Below are 19,111 nucleotides of genomic sequence, written 5' to 3' on the forward strand. Positions count from 1 at the left end.
ACTAAAGACCCAATGGGCCTATGAGACCAAAGTGATACAATAATGCCCATGGCATATCTCATCATGGAATGGAAAATAAAACAGAAAGAAATCATAAACATAGCTATCTCACTGGGATATTAAGGGTCTACTAAAGACCCAATGGGCCTATGCGACCAAAGTGTTAGAATAATGTCCATGGCATATCTCATCATGGAATGGAAAATAAAACAGAAACAAAACATAAACATTGCTATCTCACTGGGGTGATACAAAACTGTGCATGGAAACTCATCATGGAATACTAGGAACATAGAAACATGAGAGCAGCATCAGCTCCCCGTAGATGGTATACCACTTTCCAAAATATCAAGCATAAGGCTAATGAGTATGACTGAGAGGTCTCCCTCAGCTATGTCAGGTGTAAAGGTAGCTTGATGGCGGTGAAGCATTTCATGGATTTGGATCTGGAAAAACCCCAAGGGTCTATGAAACCAAAAGTGGTACAATGGTACCATGGATATATTGAGCCATGGAAAGCTGAAAGAAAAAGTAAAAAGAAAACATCGAACACTAGTGCTCCTCTGACTCAACCCCTGCATGACAGAGCCTACATGTCCTATCCTCTCTGGGTATTTGCTCAACTCTGCCAGTCTCTATCCTCGGTCCATGGGATGATACCCTAAGTTGGCCAATGGCTATCCTCATGGCATGGGACATGAAGGCATCGAGATAACTTGGTCTCTGTATGAAACCATCTACTTGAATCTCAGGAAATGATCTCTGTAGTACTGCATCCTTGTAGGCAATGGGCCTACTGGTGTGATCCATGTGTTATGTATGTATAGCCCCAGTAGCTTGTATCAGATCACCTGGTTCTTGTCCTCGTGTGTAAGCCTAATGTATGGGGAATCTGGATAATACTGAAATGGAGGGAGCTGGGCCATCTGTAATCCATGTGCTTGAAACCAAGTGAGTACTGTGCCATACCAAGATGAATGCTCTCCTCTGATTGCTATCTGTTGTGATGACTGTAGTGCAAGTCGGGGGAGTCGAATTGGATCCATCTCCCTCACCCTCTGTATGTAAGTGACTGTCTGGAACAAGGCCTCCATCTGGCATCAACATAGGAGTCGCAACAAACTCTGCCTGGATGATCTGGTGGGGAATAGATGGCTTGTTGCGTATCATTGGCGATAGCATCATGATTTGAGGACGCTCCATGCGTTGCCAATGTGCCGGGGATTAATATGGTGCCCAAAAGGGAGTTGCATACATAAGTGCGAGAGTGACTAGGGTGTCAAAAAGCCAACCCTTCTTCCTCGGCTCTTGAAAATGCGACTGGAAACAATGCCTCTCCAAGAAGGCTAGAGCTGCATATTCTCTAGTGAGTCTATCCTCTGCTGCCTGTCTCATAGAGAAGCGTGGACTAGTTAAGGTAGCTCCGAGATAGACATATGAGTGCACCACCTCAACATTGTTACCCATGTAAGTGATCTCTGTGCAACGTGCATGTGGGTAGGAGGTGTGGAATACCATAACTTGGTTTTCCCAAGGTGGACTGAGAGTCCCCTCTATGTGCAAAAATCTTGTGAAGTATCCATGTGCTTCTGTAGCCCCTCCTCAAAATCTGCAATGAGTACAATATCATCAGCATATAAAAGGATGGAAACAAGAATATGAATAGCTCCTAGAAAAGCTCATCTGCCTCTGGTTCTGTCAATGAAGTTTGAGATCTCATCTATGTAAATTCCAAAGAGGGTCATAGACAGTGGGCATCCTTGTTTCACTCCGATGGTACTAGATACCTCCTCAGAATACTCCTCTCGAGACTCTCACCCTGCCAATAACTAACTCATACAAGGCAATGATAGCCCATATCATGTCAGACATGACCGTGAGATGTTGTAAGCGCTGTAGGAGACGCACCTGAGACACTGTATCAAAAGCTTTGCGGAAGTCCATAGACCAGCAGTATAGTCGACGGCCATCTGCCTTGGCCTACTCGATGATAGCTCGAAGCATGAATATGGAGAAGGTCCTCTTGAATTGTGCCTGCCCTAATGCCCTGTATTCCTCTCTCTCTCTTCCAATGTGTTGAGCTCAGACTCATGTATAGACCCATAGAGCTTTGCTAAGATATGGCCGGTAATGATGGTTCTGTAGTTATTAGGATCCATGGGGTCTCCCTACATCCAAGAGACAACGGTAGAGCTGATTTGCATAGATAAGATCACAATCATGGGTGAGAGAGAAGAAAGAAAGAAAGAAAGTTATATTAACGTTTACAAAAGGCCAAAATGACCTATAGGACCAAAAGGATTATATCATGTCCATGGAATACATCATCATGGGTACTAAAATGAAACGAAAGAAAATGACAAAGCTAAAATGCTAGAGTTGATCCATGTACAAAGAGCATAGGCTCGCATATATATATAGATATATATATTAATGTCTACGGAAGACCCCAAGGACCTATGAGACCAAAAGTAATACAATGGCCTGAGGCTTTGGGTCGGGGACGTCTGGCTCGTAGAATGGATCGAGCTCTCTCGCTAAGAACTCCTCTGGCACGTGGAGCTGGAGCGTGGGTACAGGTGGTGGGCTCTGACGTCGTAGTAGAGGAACTGTTGTGGGCAGTGGATTTTGATGTGGATGTGTATACCACAAAGAAATCTGTGATAGCTCTCTGTGAGGTGTCTTGCCGGAGCCGGGGTTGTCTCTCAGCATGCTGCCTCAACACTACATCCCTGTGTCGTCTGAGCTCCACAGAAATGGAGATGGACCAAATGGTGACATCCCCCCCGGCTTCTAAACAATTGACCTCAACTGAAAAGCCTCAAGATATGCTTGCAAAAGCTGCGGGTAATCAGAAAAATAATCCTCATCTACCCACTTTGCATCAATGGGCAAGTAGTTCTTAAATTTCACGAGGTATCTCCTGGAAAGCTTTCCATGTGGTAGCTTTCTCTCCTTGTGAAATACAATCTGCTCTGGCTGGAGGATCTCCTCAAGCTCATCAATCTCGGGCGAATCTTCTGTGATGACAGGCTCTTCGAGATCTGGCCCCACATACTTCCTCAAAAGACTCACATGAAAAGCATTGTGAATCTTCCAATGACTGGGTAAAGCAAGCCTATGTAGGACACTTCATTGATCTTGTCAATCACTTTGAAGGGTCCATAATATCGAGTAGAAAGCTTGGGATACAATCCCTCTCGTCTTGGTCTCTTCTGAAGCTTAGCTTTCTCAAATTTCAGCAATACCCAATCACCTTCCTTGACTCGCATGTCCCTTCTATGCTTGTCGGCAGCCCTCTTATGCTTGCTTGCAATGGCTGTCCGCACCTGAGCAAAGGCTACATCCAAGTCATGCACATACTCATCGGCTGCAAAAATCTCATCCTTTGTACGAAGGATGGGTGGCAAGACCACTTTGCCATAAATCATCTCAAACGGGGCCTTTCGCGTGGAGGCATGTGCTGTGTTATTGTAGGCAAACTCTATGAGTGGAAGATACTTCTCCCAAGCACTCTTTTGATTTGCCACATAACACTTCAACAAATCCAACGCAGCAGAATTTGCAGCCTCACTTTGACCATCTGTTTGGGGTGATAAGCAGAGTAGAACTCAAGCTTAGTGTCCATGTTGTCAAATAGAGCCCTCCAAGAGAGGCTCGTAGTCCTGGGATCTCTATGCCCAATAATGGACTTAGGTATACCATGATTTTTGAATATGTGAGCAAGGAAAAGCTTCACCGTATGATCAACTTTAATGGTTTTCTTGACGGGCAAAAAGTGAGCTTGCTTGCTAAGCCTGTCAACTATGGTCCAAATAGCATCATTCCCATGTTGGGATCAAGGTAAATCCATAATGAAGTCCATAGTAATGCTTTCCCATGGCTGCGAGGGAATAGGCAAAGGCTGAAGTAAATCTGGAGGCTTTTGCCTATCAAATTTCACCTTCTGGCAAGTAATACATGTGCGTACATAAGCCTCAATGTCTTTACGCTTGCTTGGCCAAAAGAAATATCTTTCTATCATGCGTGTCATAGGTAAAATCCTCTCTGACCAGCATAAGGTGGAGCATGACTTCTCCATAACCTTTGGATGCATATCCTTCACCACACATAGGCAATTATCCTTCATAAGATAACCCTCTTTGATCACATAAGAGGCATGTGAGTGACCAGCCATCAAATCAGTCCATATATGGAAAAAATCAGCATCCAAATGATACAAATCACGCATGGCAGATAAGTCCCCATGGGAGGCCATTGAAACTGCAGCCACATAAGGCCTCCTGGACAAAGCATGTACCACTACATTCTTTGTTCCCGGAGTATGTACAATCTGAAAATGGAACATGGAAAGGAAGTTTGCCATTCTCATTTGCTTCTCCAAGAGCTTTGTTTGAGATAGAAAGTATCTCAAGCTTTGATGATTTGTCTTGACTACAAGTTCAGCCCCAAGAAGATAATGCTTCCATATTTTTAAGGCATGAATTACAGCCAAGAGCTCTTTTTCATAAATGTCCATATGGATCTCGACATCTTGCAATCAACGACTCTCATAAGCAACTGCATGACTTTCTTGATTTAGGACAATCCCTATAAAATTTCCCACATGCATCACATTTCACCGTGAATGGCTTTTACAAGTCGGAAACAATAAACACGGACCCACAAATGATAGCATTTTTGAGTTGCAAAAAGGCATCTTGCTCATTCGAAGTTCATTTGAAGGTGGCTTTCTTCTTTGTAAGATCATGCAATGGCGAGGTAATCTCAGCGAAATGCCTTATGAATCGCCTATAGTATGAACATAACCCAAGAAAGCTACGCACCTGATGTACATTTTGCAACTCTGGCCAATTCCGAATGGTTTCAATCTTAGCAGGATCCATTCTTACACCATCTTTGGATACAATGTGCCCCAAACAGTGTATCTATGAGAGAAAGAACTCACTTTTCTTTCGAAATATCCTGTCCATCATACGGTTGAATGTTGCCGGGGCATTGGTAAGGCCAAAAGGCATCAACAAAAACTCATACAATCCAAAAGCTGTCTTGAATGTGGTTTTATGGATATCTTGGGATACCACACAAATTTGGTGATAGCCACTCTTTAGGTCTATACGGCTGAAACAAGTCGAGCCATCAAGCTTATCCAAGATGTCATCTATGTGTGGGATTGGAAACCGGTTCTTGATGGGGTGAGCTTGTTTAGAGCTAGATAATCCACACACACGGGAAATGATCCATCCTTCGTTTGCATAAGAAGCACAGGAGAACAAAAGGGTGAGGAGCTTGGCTGAACCGAACCCTTCTCCAAAAGCTCATTAACTTGCTTCATGATCTCCTCTTGTTGTGCGGCACTCACATGATAAGCGGGTTTGTTAGGTGGGGAAGTACCTGTCACAAGATCTATGCGATGATCCTCGGACCTCTCAGGAGGTAGCTCTCCTGGCAATGCATCAGCAAAACAATCTTTATATGCATTTAGAAAATTCAGGCTTTCTTGAGTCAATACATCCACATTCACATTACTTTGTTCAATTTTGTCACGAACAAAAACCAAATACGCAGAAAGACTCTTTTTTATTGCCTTATTAATTTGGATGTGAGATACAACTGGGATGGAATCCCCTTCTTTGCCAGCATCAATGACATGCATGCGGCCTTTATGCATAAAAGTGATCGTGTTGGTTTTATTTTCTTTGTGTGGATCAAGCCTCTATGATGCCAAGGCTTACCAAGCAATACATCACATCCATTGAGAGGAGCAATCAAGAAATGCTCATGATCCAAATAACCTTGTATACGTATGCGCAACTTGCCAATAAGAGGAGTCACTTGCACCTCTTTGCCAACAAAAACAATGTGGCCAAACGATTGGGCACCCCTTTCTCCCGAAAGTGGCCAAGCTATCAATTTTAGAAGGTTTCTCTTAAAAAAAAACAATGTGCTTTCTGTTTTCCCTTTTTTAGCGAAACCCTCAAAAAGCTAGTTGCCATTTCTGGCCTGCTTTCTGTCAGCGGTCAGAGCCTTCTGGCGACCTGCTCTGCCAGCGCACAGCAAGTCTGCTGGCTGCCTCTGCCTCTGCCCTGACCCCCTGGTGTGACCGTTGGGCGTCTCTGCTCTGCTGCAAGTTTGCTGACCACCTGGTGTGACTGTCGGGCCTCTCTGCTCTGCTGCACCTACAGCCCTCTGTGCTCATTAACAGCCTGGCTGCTCTGTTGCGCCAATCAGTTCTGCTGCTGCTGTGGAACCTTATCATGCCATGCTTCTGCCCCAACAGTCGCGGGCTGTCTAGCTGCTCCATTCTGGTCATGTTTTGCTGTGCCAACCAGTTCACCATCTGGCTGCACAAGCAGCCTCTTATGCGCCTACAGCCCTGCTGTCTAGTGTGCACAGGCTGAGTACAGCTCAGGCCTGCACATTTTAAGAGGAGAAGTTGAGTGCCTTTATTCTAAGTGTTTAATCGAATTTATAGTTATGTGTGAAAACCCCCTGACCGGTTACAAACTACTTTGATCTCCAGAGGAGGTGAAGTGTGAAGTCTTCTTCCTGGGTACAATGCTCTGTTCTTGGTCACTTTTAGTGGGCCATTCAACAATTTTTTGAAACACATTTGTCATGTGCATCACAGATGCCATGGACATTTCTAGGGCTAGATCCAGAAGAGGCAAGCAGATAAAGATTATGAACCAGTAGAACCAGAAGGTAGGAGCTTCAGGTGACTCATCTGAGGTGGACATGGAGCATAGCATGGATCAGAAGGCTGTCGGCTGCATGGAGGCTGACATCAGCATGACCAAAGGACTGTCGGCTGCAGGACAGAAGGTGCTGGCAGCAGGCGCATCCAGAAGACACAGTCGGCAGCATTAAATGGATTTTATGAATTAATAACTGGCCGACCAGCAGTCGGCCAGTTCCCCACATGCTCCAAGGCCTATATAAAGGCACCTTTGCTCCATGTTTGAGTCATTCCACCCACTAGGGGTGTGAGTCAATAGGAGGTCCCATAGGGGACAGATTTTAGGGTTTATTACCTTTTTATGAAGGCAGCCCATGGCTGTACAGATATGTACCTTTTTGTACCATAGTATATACTGAAATTCCAGCACTTCTCACTCTCTCTCTCTACTCTCTCTCTACCTGCGTTTTTGCATCAGATGGTGCTTGTCTGCATCAGAAGGTTTTCAAGAGTGTTTAGGGCTGAAAGAAGACTACCCAGAGCTTCCGCGCGTTACAACATTCCTTGGAGCGCAATAAACTGTCCACTAGAAAAAGAAACGCTTGTTTGCACCTACCATACCCTCTATCAAAGCCCAAAGCTTTGATACCAATGTTACATGCCTGTGGCAGAAGAACTTAAGGTGTGATTAAAAATGCAACAAACTTAATTAAGAGTGAGTGAGAGAGAGAGGAGAAGATGAGAGGTACACCCGATTGAGTCCCAACCAACCCACTTAATTGCAACCAAATGAGTTCTAATGGTGACCGAACTTTGTAAGAATGAGGGTGGGGTCCACATATACACATTAAGGACCTCCACCTTGCGATACAATGATGTTTTCAAGGAGTGTTTACCTCATGGATGAAGCATTGGCTGAGTTCCAGGCTGGCTAGTGGCATAGGATGTGCTCACTAGGCTAGATTTGTGCATGGGATGATGCACTCATGTAAATCTCGCACTTCTTAATTGAGATCTTTGCTTGTACAAGGGTTAATCGTTGTTGCTCTTTATCATTTGTGAGATGCTTAATGAGGGACTCACACATGCTTAGAGCTCATCCAAAAGGTTACAATTGTGCTCTTTATGAGAGAAAGATAAAACACTATTTAGAATAATTTATGAAGGCATAGTTAGTCTGGAGTTGATTGAATTAGGAGTATTGTAGGCACACTCAAATTCGCCAACAAGCCTATGAGGTCACTGTCACCATTTGGTCTCTTCTCTAGTCTCGTGCCAATTTACAGGGGCTAGGCAACCTCGTGCTGCCCGTATTGAGGCTAGTGTGTGGACTCAAGCGCTTGGGATCCTAGTTTTTGTGTCCATTTTTGTCCAGTGTGTGTGGATCTGAGTGCCCATAAACGCTAGTGCTGTACATGTTCCACGACCAGAAGATTTGTTCATAACAAAGTGCATATGCAAACATGTTTGCATGTTTGAAATTGTTTTTGCGTGAACTGTTTTTGTGTGATTGTCTACTATGAATGTCTACTTCACGGGCCTTGGATGCCTACCTGTGAACCGTGCAAATGCTATGTATTCTAGTGTGTTTTGTGGCATGTGAATAGGTGGTAAGTGCCCTCCAAAACTTTATTTTAATCTATTAAAATGCTTTGTAAGGTTTATAACCTTTTGGAGGTTCACATTCAAAAAAATTTGAGTGGGCAACTTATTAAAGTGCTCGGGGCCCAATCTGGTGGGCATCCCATTTTGGGCACTTTGTGGCGATACTGTATGGGTTGGGCGTCCCATAAGTGAGGGGTGACCACCTATGTGGCAAGAGTTGGTGTAGACAACAAAAATGACATGCACGATTAATTCTCCTCTTTTTGCAAGCTTCATCTTCAGCTTCCTAGCTTCCTGCACTCCATGACTCCTGTCACCAATTGGCCGACCATTTGGTCCATCTCCAGTTTTGTGTCTCGTTCACTTGAGGCCAGGCTGGTGTCTCATGTGAAGAGGCCAGTATTTTTGCTTGACATGGACGGGAGCCAGATTGGTGCCACCCGTGTGTTAGTAGGAAGGTGTCGTATGGACGGGAGCCAGATTGGTGCCACCCGTGTATGACTTGGACTGTGTTCTATCCATGGGATTGTCACGCCATGGAAGAACCAGTATTCGTGCCGTGTCTTGCCTATGGGACTGTCACTCCATAGGGAGGCTCGTGCCTGGAACTGTCTTACCTATGGGACTATCACTCCATAGGAAGGCCAGGATTTATGTTTTACATCGTGCCATTTTTGTGCCCGACAGATATTTTGTACTTGTTCCATGAACGGGAGATATGTCCATGATACTATTTGCACATGCACTCATGTTTTGCATGTTTGAAATTGTTTTCGTATGACTTGTATTTTTGTGTTTGCCTGTTTGACGTGTTACTTACTGAGTGGGGACGCCTGCCAGTGAGTCGTAAAGTTTGCTCTGTCTTCTGACAAGTTTTGTTGCATGTGAACAGGTGGTAAGTATATTGCACATGTTGGTTTGATATCTTATTTCTAACCTTTTGTTTTATAAGGTTGTATGTTCACATACACTTAAAAGTGGGCACCCACTTAGGGGCCAAGGTGGGGAGCCACACTTGACTTGTGTGTGTGTGGGGGTGGGTGCATGGTCACCTACCCACACCACCATGGAACTGGCCGCCCACATGCAAACATGGGGAGCCAGCCAACTCTAGTCGTGCAACTCCCTCTCCAACACCTTAAAAATAGTGGCGACCACCCTTCGTGAGAGAGAAAAACCGGCAATCGCTTCTGCTTCAAGATGTTGCGTATCTGTATAACCAGGCGGCGACTGTACAAGAACTGCTGCGCTGCTTCTTCATACAGTAGACTGTATGTTGCGCAGGCTGCCTATTCTGCAGGCAGCTATGTGTACTTCTCCAGCTAGGCGGTGCACTGCCTATCCTGCAGGCGTCCCCTGTATTCTCAGCAGCCAGGTGGCTGTGTGTGCGCTTCAGATAGGCAGCCAAACAGGCTGCGCTGCCTACCACAGCAGCCGACTATGTATCCACCACCAGAAAGCTGCGCTCCAGCACCAGCTCCAACTGGCGGCTACTTCACCTCTGTCCAGCAGGCTGCGCCTGTCTACTGCAGGCGCCTACACCACCTCCTCTCTTGCAGGCGGCTGCGCAGGTTGCAGCCAGACGTTACATCTCTCATCAAGGTGGCTACTCCTTCTGTCCAGCAGGCTGCAGGTGACTGTGCGCCTCCATCTCCTCCTCCAGGCTGCCTTTTCTCCACTGCAGCCGAGCGACTATATTGGCTGCTCTTCCACGCTTCTTTAGGCTGAGCCATCTTCTCCTATACATCTGGTGGCTGTGTTCCTACAGCGAGGCGTTACCTCTCCGAAGGCGGCTGCTCCATTTCCTTTTTGCAAGAGGTTGCACTTCCTTTCCATTGACGGTTACAAGAGGATTTTGCACCTCTTAGGTGGCTACACCTTCTGCACAGGTAGCTCCTCCTCAATCTCCCCGACAAGCTGATGTGTCTCGGTGTCTCTCTCAAGTAGCTGCACACAAATACCTCGGGTATTGGTCTTCCATCTGCAATCTACAAGTAAGTGAATTTTCAGATTTAAGTAAAGTACTTTGTGATAAATCTGATAAGGGATTCTCTCCATGGAAACAGCCATTCGGTGTCGGGTAGTCCAAGCTCTTGGAGAACCACGGTCCAAAGGTGCTGAGATCGGGAGAGCCAGGCGTTAGTACGGGAGGGCGTGTTTGTGCGTGGTGCTGGAACACTAGTGGGGCGCTCTCCGCAGAGTCCAGTGAAGATACAGGACCGGGACCACTCAAGTGGTTGCTCTGCTCCGAACATCTACTTCAAGCCTTTTGTTTGGTACTGTATTCATTTGTACATGGACATCATCTGGTTCTTGGAACCCATGGAGCATTGTATTTGTTAAATACTCCCAATAATATATTATATATTGAGGGGGGGGGTCGGCCCGTTCCGGCCCCAGTGCTGGTGTCCATCTATTTCATTCCATTTCATTTCAATTTCAAGTTGTTATTAAGTTGTCCATTTCAAATTGTGATATTAAGTTTTGCTATTACGCGTGTCGGTGTCCAACGAAGTCTATTCCCACTTGACGGGATTGGTTTCATTGGTATCAGAGCACGGTTGTTTCCCTCTTCCTAGTGGGGAAACGAACCTGTGTATTGGACACCCCGTTTCGAGCACAGTTAACACAATGGACAGCCAAGGCAACCCTTTGGAAGTGCCTAATTCGAGAGGTCCATCAAGTGCCTCACGTGGTTCTGATGCCTTACAAGGAAGGCACAAGCCCCTTGAGAGGGTGAATGATAGTGATTCAAGGGGACAACTGTCTCAAGGAAAGACAGTCATGCAAGAAGAAGAGCCTGATGCAATGGTAAACGTGACTTTTGAGTCCATGGCACGGGAAGTGGGCAAGAAGGCAAGGGAGTTGGCACTTTCCTACCTTCTCCACAAAGGTGATATCAAAGAGGGGGAAGATGGAGAGTTGAAATTCAGAAATCCATCTCGCTTGAAGCATTGAGATCCCGTATCTCAAAAGTTGAGGTCTTTTATGCAAAAGGAAGAGGTGACAGTCACCTCTCGACATACATCATCTCCACAAGACACAAAGCCTGACAGGTATATGTATGCTAGTGCTCATGGAGGGTATGAAGGTCACGTGCATTCAAGACATGTATCCCATGGTAGGGGTGACAGGTCTGCCACTAAAAGAGTTTTGCCTTCTGAGTTGTCTCATGGAGAGACATTGTTTTATGCAAGAAAGTCACATGCATCTGATTCTCAAGTTCGTGGAGCACATGCCACCGTGCTTCATGAAACTCCCATGATGGCCCACGGAGCCCATGGAGCCCATGCAGATAGGGCTGCCCCGTTGGATAAGGGGAAAAGAAAAAGAGAGGACCATGAGCCTCGTGCCAGAAAGTTCAAGAAGAACAGGTTTGGTTTGACTCTTGAGCAAAGGGAGCAATATGCGAAAGACAGGAAATGTTTTGCATGTGGAAGCAAAGAGCATATATTTCGGCAGTGCCCCAAACGTAAGCAAGATGCAAGAGGACAAGCAGTCTAAGCTTGATATGCATGCAGTTCCCGATAGGCAGGGTAGTGTTGATCATGTTGACAAAGAGGGATATTCCATCCCTATTGTATCTCACATCCGTATTAATAAAGCGATAAAGAAGAATTTGGTAGCAGATGCATTGTTCAGGAGGCCATATGTGGCTGCAGTTTCAGTGGTCTCTCATGGGGACTTATCTGCCATGTCGACTGTATGCTGCGCAGGCTGTCTATTCTGCAGGCAGCTATGTGTACTTCTCCAGCCAGGCGCTGCACTGCCTATCCTGCAGGCGTCTCCTGTATTCTCAGCAGCCAGGCGGCTGTGTGTGCGCTTCCAGACAGGCAGCCAAACAGGCTGCGCTGCCTACCACAGCAGTCGACTGTGTATCCACCACCAGAAAGCTGCGCTCTAGCACCAGCTCCAACTGGCGGCTACTTCACCTCTGTCCAGCAGGCTGCGCCTGTCTACTGCAGGCGCCTACACCACCTTCTCTCTTGCAGGCGGCTGCGCAGGTTGCAGCCAGACGTTACATCTCTCATCAAGGTGGCTACTCCTTCTGTCCAGCAGGCTGCAGGTGACAGTGCGCCTCCATCTCCTCCTCCAGGCTACCTTTTCTCCACTGCAACCAGACGACTATATTGGCTGCTCTTCCACGCTTCTTTAGGCTGAGCCATCTTCTCCTATACATCTAGTGGCTGTGTTCCTACAGCAAGGCGTTACCTCTCCTTAGGCGGCTGCTCCATTTCCTTTTTGCAAGAGGTTGCACTTCCTTTCCATTGACGGTTACAAGAGGATTTTGCACCTCTTAGGTGGCTACACCTGCTACACAGGTAGCTCCTCCTCAATCTCCCCGACAAGCTGATGTGTCTCGGTGTCTCTCTCAAGTAGCTGCACACAAATACCTCGGGTATTGGTCTTCCATCTGCAATCTACAAGTAAGTGAATTTTCAGATTTAAGTAAAGTACTTTGTGATAAATCTGATAAGGGATTCTCTCCACGGAAACAGCCATTCGGTGCCGGGTAGTCCAAGCTCTTGGAGAACCACGGTCCAAAGGTGCTGAGATCGGGAGAGCCAGGCGTTAGTACGGGAGTGCCTTTTTGTGCGTGGTGCTAGAACACCAGTGGGGCGCTCTCCGCGGAGTCCAGTGAAGGCACAGGACCGTAGAGACTGGACCACTCAAGTGGTTGCTCTGCTTCGAACATCTACTTCGAGCCTTTTGTTTGGTACTGTATTCATTTGTACATGGACATCATCTGGTTCTTGGAACCCATGGAGCATTGTATTTGTTAAATACTCCCAATAATATATTATATATTGAGGGGGGGGGGGGTCGGCCCGTTCCGGCCCCAGTGCTGGTGTCCATCTATTTCATTCCATTTCATTTCAATTTCAAGTTGTTATTAAGTTGTCCATTTCAAATTGTGATATTAAGTTGTGCTATTACGCGTGTCGGTGTCCAACGGAGTCTATTCCCACTTGACGGGATTGGTTTCAACTCCCATCGTGTTTGCTCATAGAGGAGGCTCCACCCATCCATTTGCAAAACCGAGCACATTTCTGTGATCCTCATCAAAATGGGCCCTGCTACACCCCTCAGCGGCGGCTGCTTCACTAGGGTGGTCTATACCACTGCCACATCATTAGTAGGCAGTTGAATTGCTGCTAGACGGCCTCCGTGTGCTGCCCTTAATCAGCCCATGTTGTTGGCCAACTTGTTTTGAGCTGGTCAAATCTTTTCGGGGATTGGTCGTGTTGATTTAAATTTTAGGGTTGGCTGTTCCAGGCGTCCATAGTGCTTGTCTGTGCGTGTGGGTGGTGCGTGTGCTGCGTGACCAGTCCATTGATATTTACGATGCGAGAGAAATTCGCCTACGACTCTGCTACCACTCTGCCGCGCTGTTTGGTTGTGCTCGGTAGTGACCATCAGTGCCAATTCTTCATTTTCAGCATTCCCATCGCTGTGAGGCTACAATCCAGGTGCTAGTATGGATACACCAGGGGCGCATGTGGACTTGGAACACTAGTTTTGAGATTACTGCACTCCAGTGAGAGGTGGAGAGTTGCTGGGAATGCTGTTCATTGATGGAATCATCATCGAAGATATTTATTTATTATTTTTTCCGACTGGCCTTAGGCCCAAGACCCTCCTGTAGTTGCCGTTTTTCATTGCCTGTAGGCAATGCTATCAAGGAAGCACCTTGTGGGGTTTTGAACCCACGATCTCTTGGTCCTAGGCAAACACCTTCACCACTTGGGCTGTCACCTCATTTGCACTTGTATCCATTTCTTTGTTCATGGAAAATGTGGCTTAAAAAGCCCGGTTTGGCCCCAATGTGGTGTCATTTATCCCAAAGAGTTTTGTGAACTTAATTGCAGTGCAAATAATGACCATTGTTCTTTTTTGGACCTCAAGATTTCTCAATCTTGTGCTAGTTTAGATGTAGATATATATGATAAACGTTTACAACCTGAGTATTCCAACTTAAATATCATAAGAATGCCTCACTTCACTTCTAACATTTCTAAAATAACTAAGTATGGTGTTATCTCTTCTTAATTATTCAGATTCTCTCGTGTTTGTTCAAACAAGTTTGCTTTTATTACTCAAGTTTGCCAACTCATCAATTTGCTTGTGCAAAAGGATTATTGCTTTAAAAAGGTTTTAAGCAAAGTTTGTTGTTTTTTGAATCGGAGTAGACATATCTTTGAGATTTCTACTTTTGGAATGTTTAAGATTATAAGTAATAAGTTTCACAAAAATGGGGAGCTTAAAAGCCCATTTTCTGTTTAGATCATTTTAGCTCTTAGTTGTTATTTATCATTGCTTCTAGTCTTGCTTAATCATTGCTTTAATAGGGAAGTGATTTGGTTTTGCTAGTCTAGTTGTAGCCTTGATCATGACTGAGTCTGTCCTTCACCTCCGGAGAAGTGATAGAAACTTAGCTCGTTGGTCTCTGGATAAAATTTTTGTCCTCTTGGTTAGGACAAATTTTATATATATGTAAACCTGCACCTACTTTGGGGCGCTGATAACGTGAGTAGGGATGTCATAGCACCTAGTCCATGCTATGCATGATGAAGTTGATGATCTTATACTTCATGATTGGACAATCTTCGAGGTAAAGTTTGCACTTTTTGTATTCTGGTCTTTACTTGTTTTGTTTTAGTGATAACGTGAGTAGGGATGTCATAGCACCTAGTCCATGCTATGCATGATGAAGTTGATGATCTTATACTTCATGATTGGACAATCTTCGAGGTAAAGTTTGCACTTTTTGTATTCTTGTCTTTACTTGTTTTGTTTTAGTGAATTAGTCATTAAAAATTTGTTTACCTTGTTTGTTAGAAATTCTTTTGTTGTGGTTCAATAAAGAATTTGTGTGTGTGTGTGTGTGTGTGTGTGTGTATGTGGGCGTGCGTGATTTAGTTATGTATTTGTCTATTTTTGCAAGTTATTATTACTATTATTATTATTATTTTTTCTTGTGTGTCTATATTAAGCCTTTTTATTTTTTATTTTTTTACTTGTTTTTGGTGATTCTCTTCTTTCTTTTAAAATTATTCGTAAGTTCAGATTCATCTGGCCTTATGACGGTATATATATAAAGCTTCATTTTCAGCATTGTCTTTGTCTTCTGTTGTTAAGTGTTTTAGTGTTCATTATTTATGAGACGGTGCCCAATTATTGCTCACACCCAACCAAGCGAATTACATCGGTATCATAGCACAGTTGTGAATTACATTAGTATCATAGCACGGTTGTTTCCTTCTCCTCAGCAGGGAAATGGTTTGTGGGCTTGGACACCGTGTAAATATTGCACTTGACATTATTGACGGCCAAGCAAGGAGTGGTGAAGTGCCAAATTCAAGAGGGAATCCAAGTGATACACATGCCTCGGAATCTATGCATGAAATATATGCACCTACATCACGTGCTTTGGATTATGCACGGGTTGGACAGCCATCCAAAAGCAAAGAGATCATGCAAGAAGATGAGCCTAGTCCATTAAAGGCTGATAATTAGCATGTGAGAAGGCAAGTGCAAGCAATAAAGTCCGAGATCTCATCTATGTAGAGGCCAAAGAGTGTGGGTTAGTAGAGTGGGCATTCCTGTTTCACCCCAATATCATTGCCAACTGGTGATCAGATCAGATAATCCACTTGGAGCCCTGATCCTCCTTGTCACCAATTCATCACTCCCCAAATGATCTCCTCAGTGAAACCTGACTCCTGCTTTCGGTGGAAGAGGCGAGCACGTGGGACTGTGTCAAATGCCTTCCAGAAATCCACGAAGCAACAAAAGATCTTCTAGCCTCTCGACTGTCCCTCCTCGATGATGGCCCTCAATGTGAAGGTATGATCCAATGTCGAGTAGGAGCGTCTGAAACCAGCTTGCCCCTTTGCTCCCATGCCATGATGTTCCTCATGTGAGCTAGCTTCAGCCTCCAAAACTGAACCATATAGCTTTGCAAGTGTGTGCCCCATCATGATAGTGCAGTAGTTGTTGGGGTTCATGGGGTCGTCGGCTTTATGGATCGGCAGTATGATGTTGGTGGACCAAGAGGGTGGGAAACCATGACAGAGTGCCCTATTAAATAGCTCAGCTAGAAGGGGGGCAATGGTGTCACAAGCGTGGGTGATGTGCTCAGCTGAAAGGTCGTCATGGTCCCTGGATTTCCCTGGCTGAAGCTTATGGATGGCCTTAGTGACATTTTGAGTAGTGAAGAGGGTGGTTGAGCAGGGTCGGGGTGGCTGAGGTGAAACAATACTATGGCTGGTGTTGGAGGTGTAAAGATTTTGGGTATGATGGAACCAGATGTTGGGATCAGTAATTGGGGTGGCTGACCTGCGTTCTTGGAGCTCCTTCCATGCCTCCTTACTGTTTTTGCTCAAGAGGGTGCGGCAAAGCTTATGTTGTTGCTTAAGGATGAACTCCCTTTTCTTATGGCGGCTGAAGCTTTGCCATTTTTTCTTGCATTGCTTTTCAGTGAGCTGCCTGCATGCTTTTGTTGGAAAGCCTGGCACTCATCGTCATACCATTGGTGTCGCGGTAGGGAGCCCGATGGTGGTTTGGCTGTGGTATGTTGGGTAGTAGGGAAGGAAATGTGAGCTCATTCATGGAGAAAAGAAGTGAGCTGAGAGGTAATAATACTGAGTGGGGCTGAGAGATCAATGGCTGAGATACGGGAGTGGAGGTTGGATCGATACACGACATCTAGGCTGTGGTCAAAATGAACCTCCAAGTAGTGGGATGTGGGTCCGTGAGGTGGTTGCTTGGGGAAGGAACCCAAGAGAGTGAAGGCCAAGTAGGCATGGTCAGCACCTAAGGGGTAAGGAGGGATGCGGAATTCTAATATATGTGAGGTGAGGCTTGGGGATCCCATCAAGTTCTCCATCCCATTATATATGATGAGCCCACCAGCTGCCCCGGACTCCAAGAAAAATCTGCCATATGCTTTTATTTTTCCCCCATCCTTGGATCTCCTCTTGAAGCTCATGTCATCTATTTCTATGTCCTGTAAAATGATACGATCTTGCTCAAAATCGAACAGGCTGACCTGGGTACTTCTGGTCTGGGCATTAAAATCACCTAACAAACAGGAAGATCTCCCGTTGTGTAGAAAATTCCACAATGTCTTTGTATAAGGCCAAGTAAGGGGACTGCCCATCGGTGGGGGAGAACCTGGATGTGTCGGGAGGGAAGTAGCGTACAGCTGTGTACCATATGACCACCATACCTCTCCTCAGCCTCAGCTACATATACCTGGATTCCTCATCATTTCTAACCACTGATAGAATATTTCGGAAGTGTGGCTTGAAGAGGACAGCCACCCCTCCGGAACCTCTCATGCCTCCACAGGTCCGTGTCTCTCCATGATAGGCAGATTCCCATACATACCCAAACACCTCTGGTAATCCTGTCTCCTGGATCTGGTGAGTCTCGGTGTAGAAGATGACTTTTCTATTTATGAAGGTCTTGGCAAAGCCTCCTGCATCTGACCACATTGTACCATTGCAATTCCATAGTGCCATTTTCAGCTTGCATGTGGCCTCATTGACCCACGCCCCTATTTAGTACGCTGATCTAGGATAATAACTCTGCCTTCTCTGTACACAGCCCATTTACCTGCCTTGCGTGAGAGATAGAGTGCTGCTTGATAGAGAACATATAAAATGATCCTGGACAGTCTCCATCTAAAGAAAGACACATGCTTATCTGGCAGACATGCATGCCTATTTGAGCACCTACTGCATGTGTGTGATTTACGTGCCTTGCATGAGAGAGAGAGTGCTGCTTGATAGAGAACATATAAAAGCTTCCTGGACAGTCTCCTTCTAAAGAAAAACACATGCTTATCTGGGCACATGTACATGCCTATTTGAGCACCTACTGCATGTGCGTGATTTTTTTAGTTATTTGAAATTTATCTCCCCAACAATGCTTTGAAGTTCATATGCTTGTGATTCTGTATGCTTTGAAGTTCATATGCTTGTGATTCTGTAAGCTATGAAACAATTTCTGCTGCTACACTTATCATTTTGGGTGTGCAGATATGGAGAAGCATTTCCAGTTTCAGCTGAAGTACTCGATCCTAGTTTTGTTCTTCCTATAGGGAAGGCTAAGGTGAGAAGATTCAGGAAGTGGAATCATGTGCCTATGAAAGTTTACTGCTCATTGACTTATTTTATTCGTCAATATTGTCTTTGTATGGGGGCAGATTGAGCGTGAGGGAACTGATGTGACCATCACAGCTTTCTCTAAAATGGTTGGCTATGCTTTGAAGGTAAAGCCATTGTACTTGTTTTTTTTTTGTTGTTGTTGTGTGTGCGTCCCTTTGTAAAAAGGTAAGCCTTAGCTGCTAGTGGCATGTAATATTTGCTAAACGACCATATTTTTTAAAAGTAGGTTTTGGGGAAATTTTTAAAATAGAATCTTCATTTTTTCCTCCATGATCTCTCTCTCTCCCCACCCATCCATCCAAAGCAAAGGCATGCTTTCTTGAACAGAATCTTCCTTTTGTTTTGGGTCGGATTCTGTTAGTAATTAATATATATATGTGTGTGTGTGTGTGTGTGTGTGTGTGTGTGTACAAAAAGGAGACTTCTATTATGTATGAATAGACCATAAATCACGGCTGGAAGCTGGAACAAAACAAGGCCTCTCCCCAAAATGTAGGGTGATCTCAACCAATATGGGGCACAAAGGTGCCAAGAGAGTCCTCTGGGGGTCATTGAGAAAAAGATCCCTTGATCACACTCCCTCATGAAAACAGTGTGCTTTGCATGCGCAGATCTGGATGGTCCCTATATACAAGCCCATGTGGCCATGAGA

The 19,111-nt window shown here is 45.2% G+C and overlaps 1 protein-coding gene across 1 annotated transcript in view; it reads left to right on the top strand.

Annotated features, from left to right (window-relative positions):
• Nucleotides 1-19,111, top strand: part of LOC147625653 (pyruvate dehydrogenase E1 component subunit beta-1, mitochondrial-like) — a 98,983-nt gene that overhangs the window by 38,580 nt on the left and 41,292 nt on the right. Inside the window, exons 9-10 of the mRNA XM_086817175.1 lie at nt 18,331-18,403; nt 18,498-18,563. Of these exons, the coding sequence (XP_086673301.1) occupies nt 18,331-18,403; nt 18,498-18,563 (139 nt within the window). The remainder of the gene's footprint in view (nt 1-18,330; nt 18,404-18,497; nt 18,564-19,111) is intronic.

Source organism: Cibotium barometz, chromosome 23 (genome assembly GCF_041138505.1).
Source record: "Cibotium barometz isolate CiBa-2024 chromosome 23, ASM4113850v1, whole genome shotgun sequence".
Classification (NCBI taxonomy): Eukaryota; Viridiplantae; Streptophyta; class Polypodiopsida; order Cyatheales; family Cibotiaceae; genus Cibotium; species Cibotium barometz.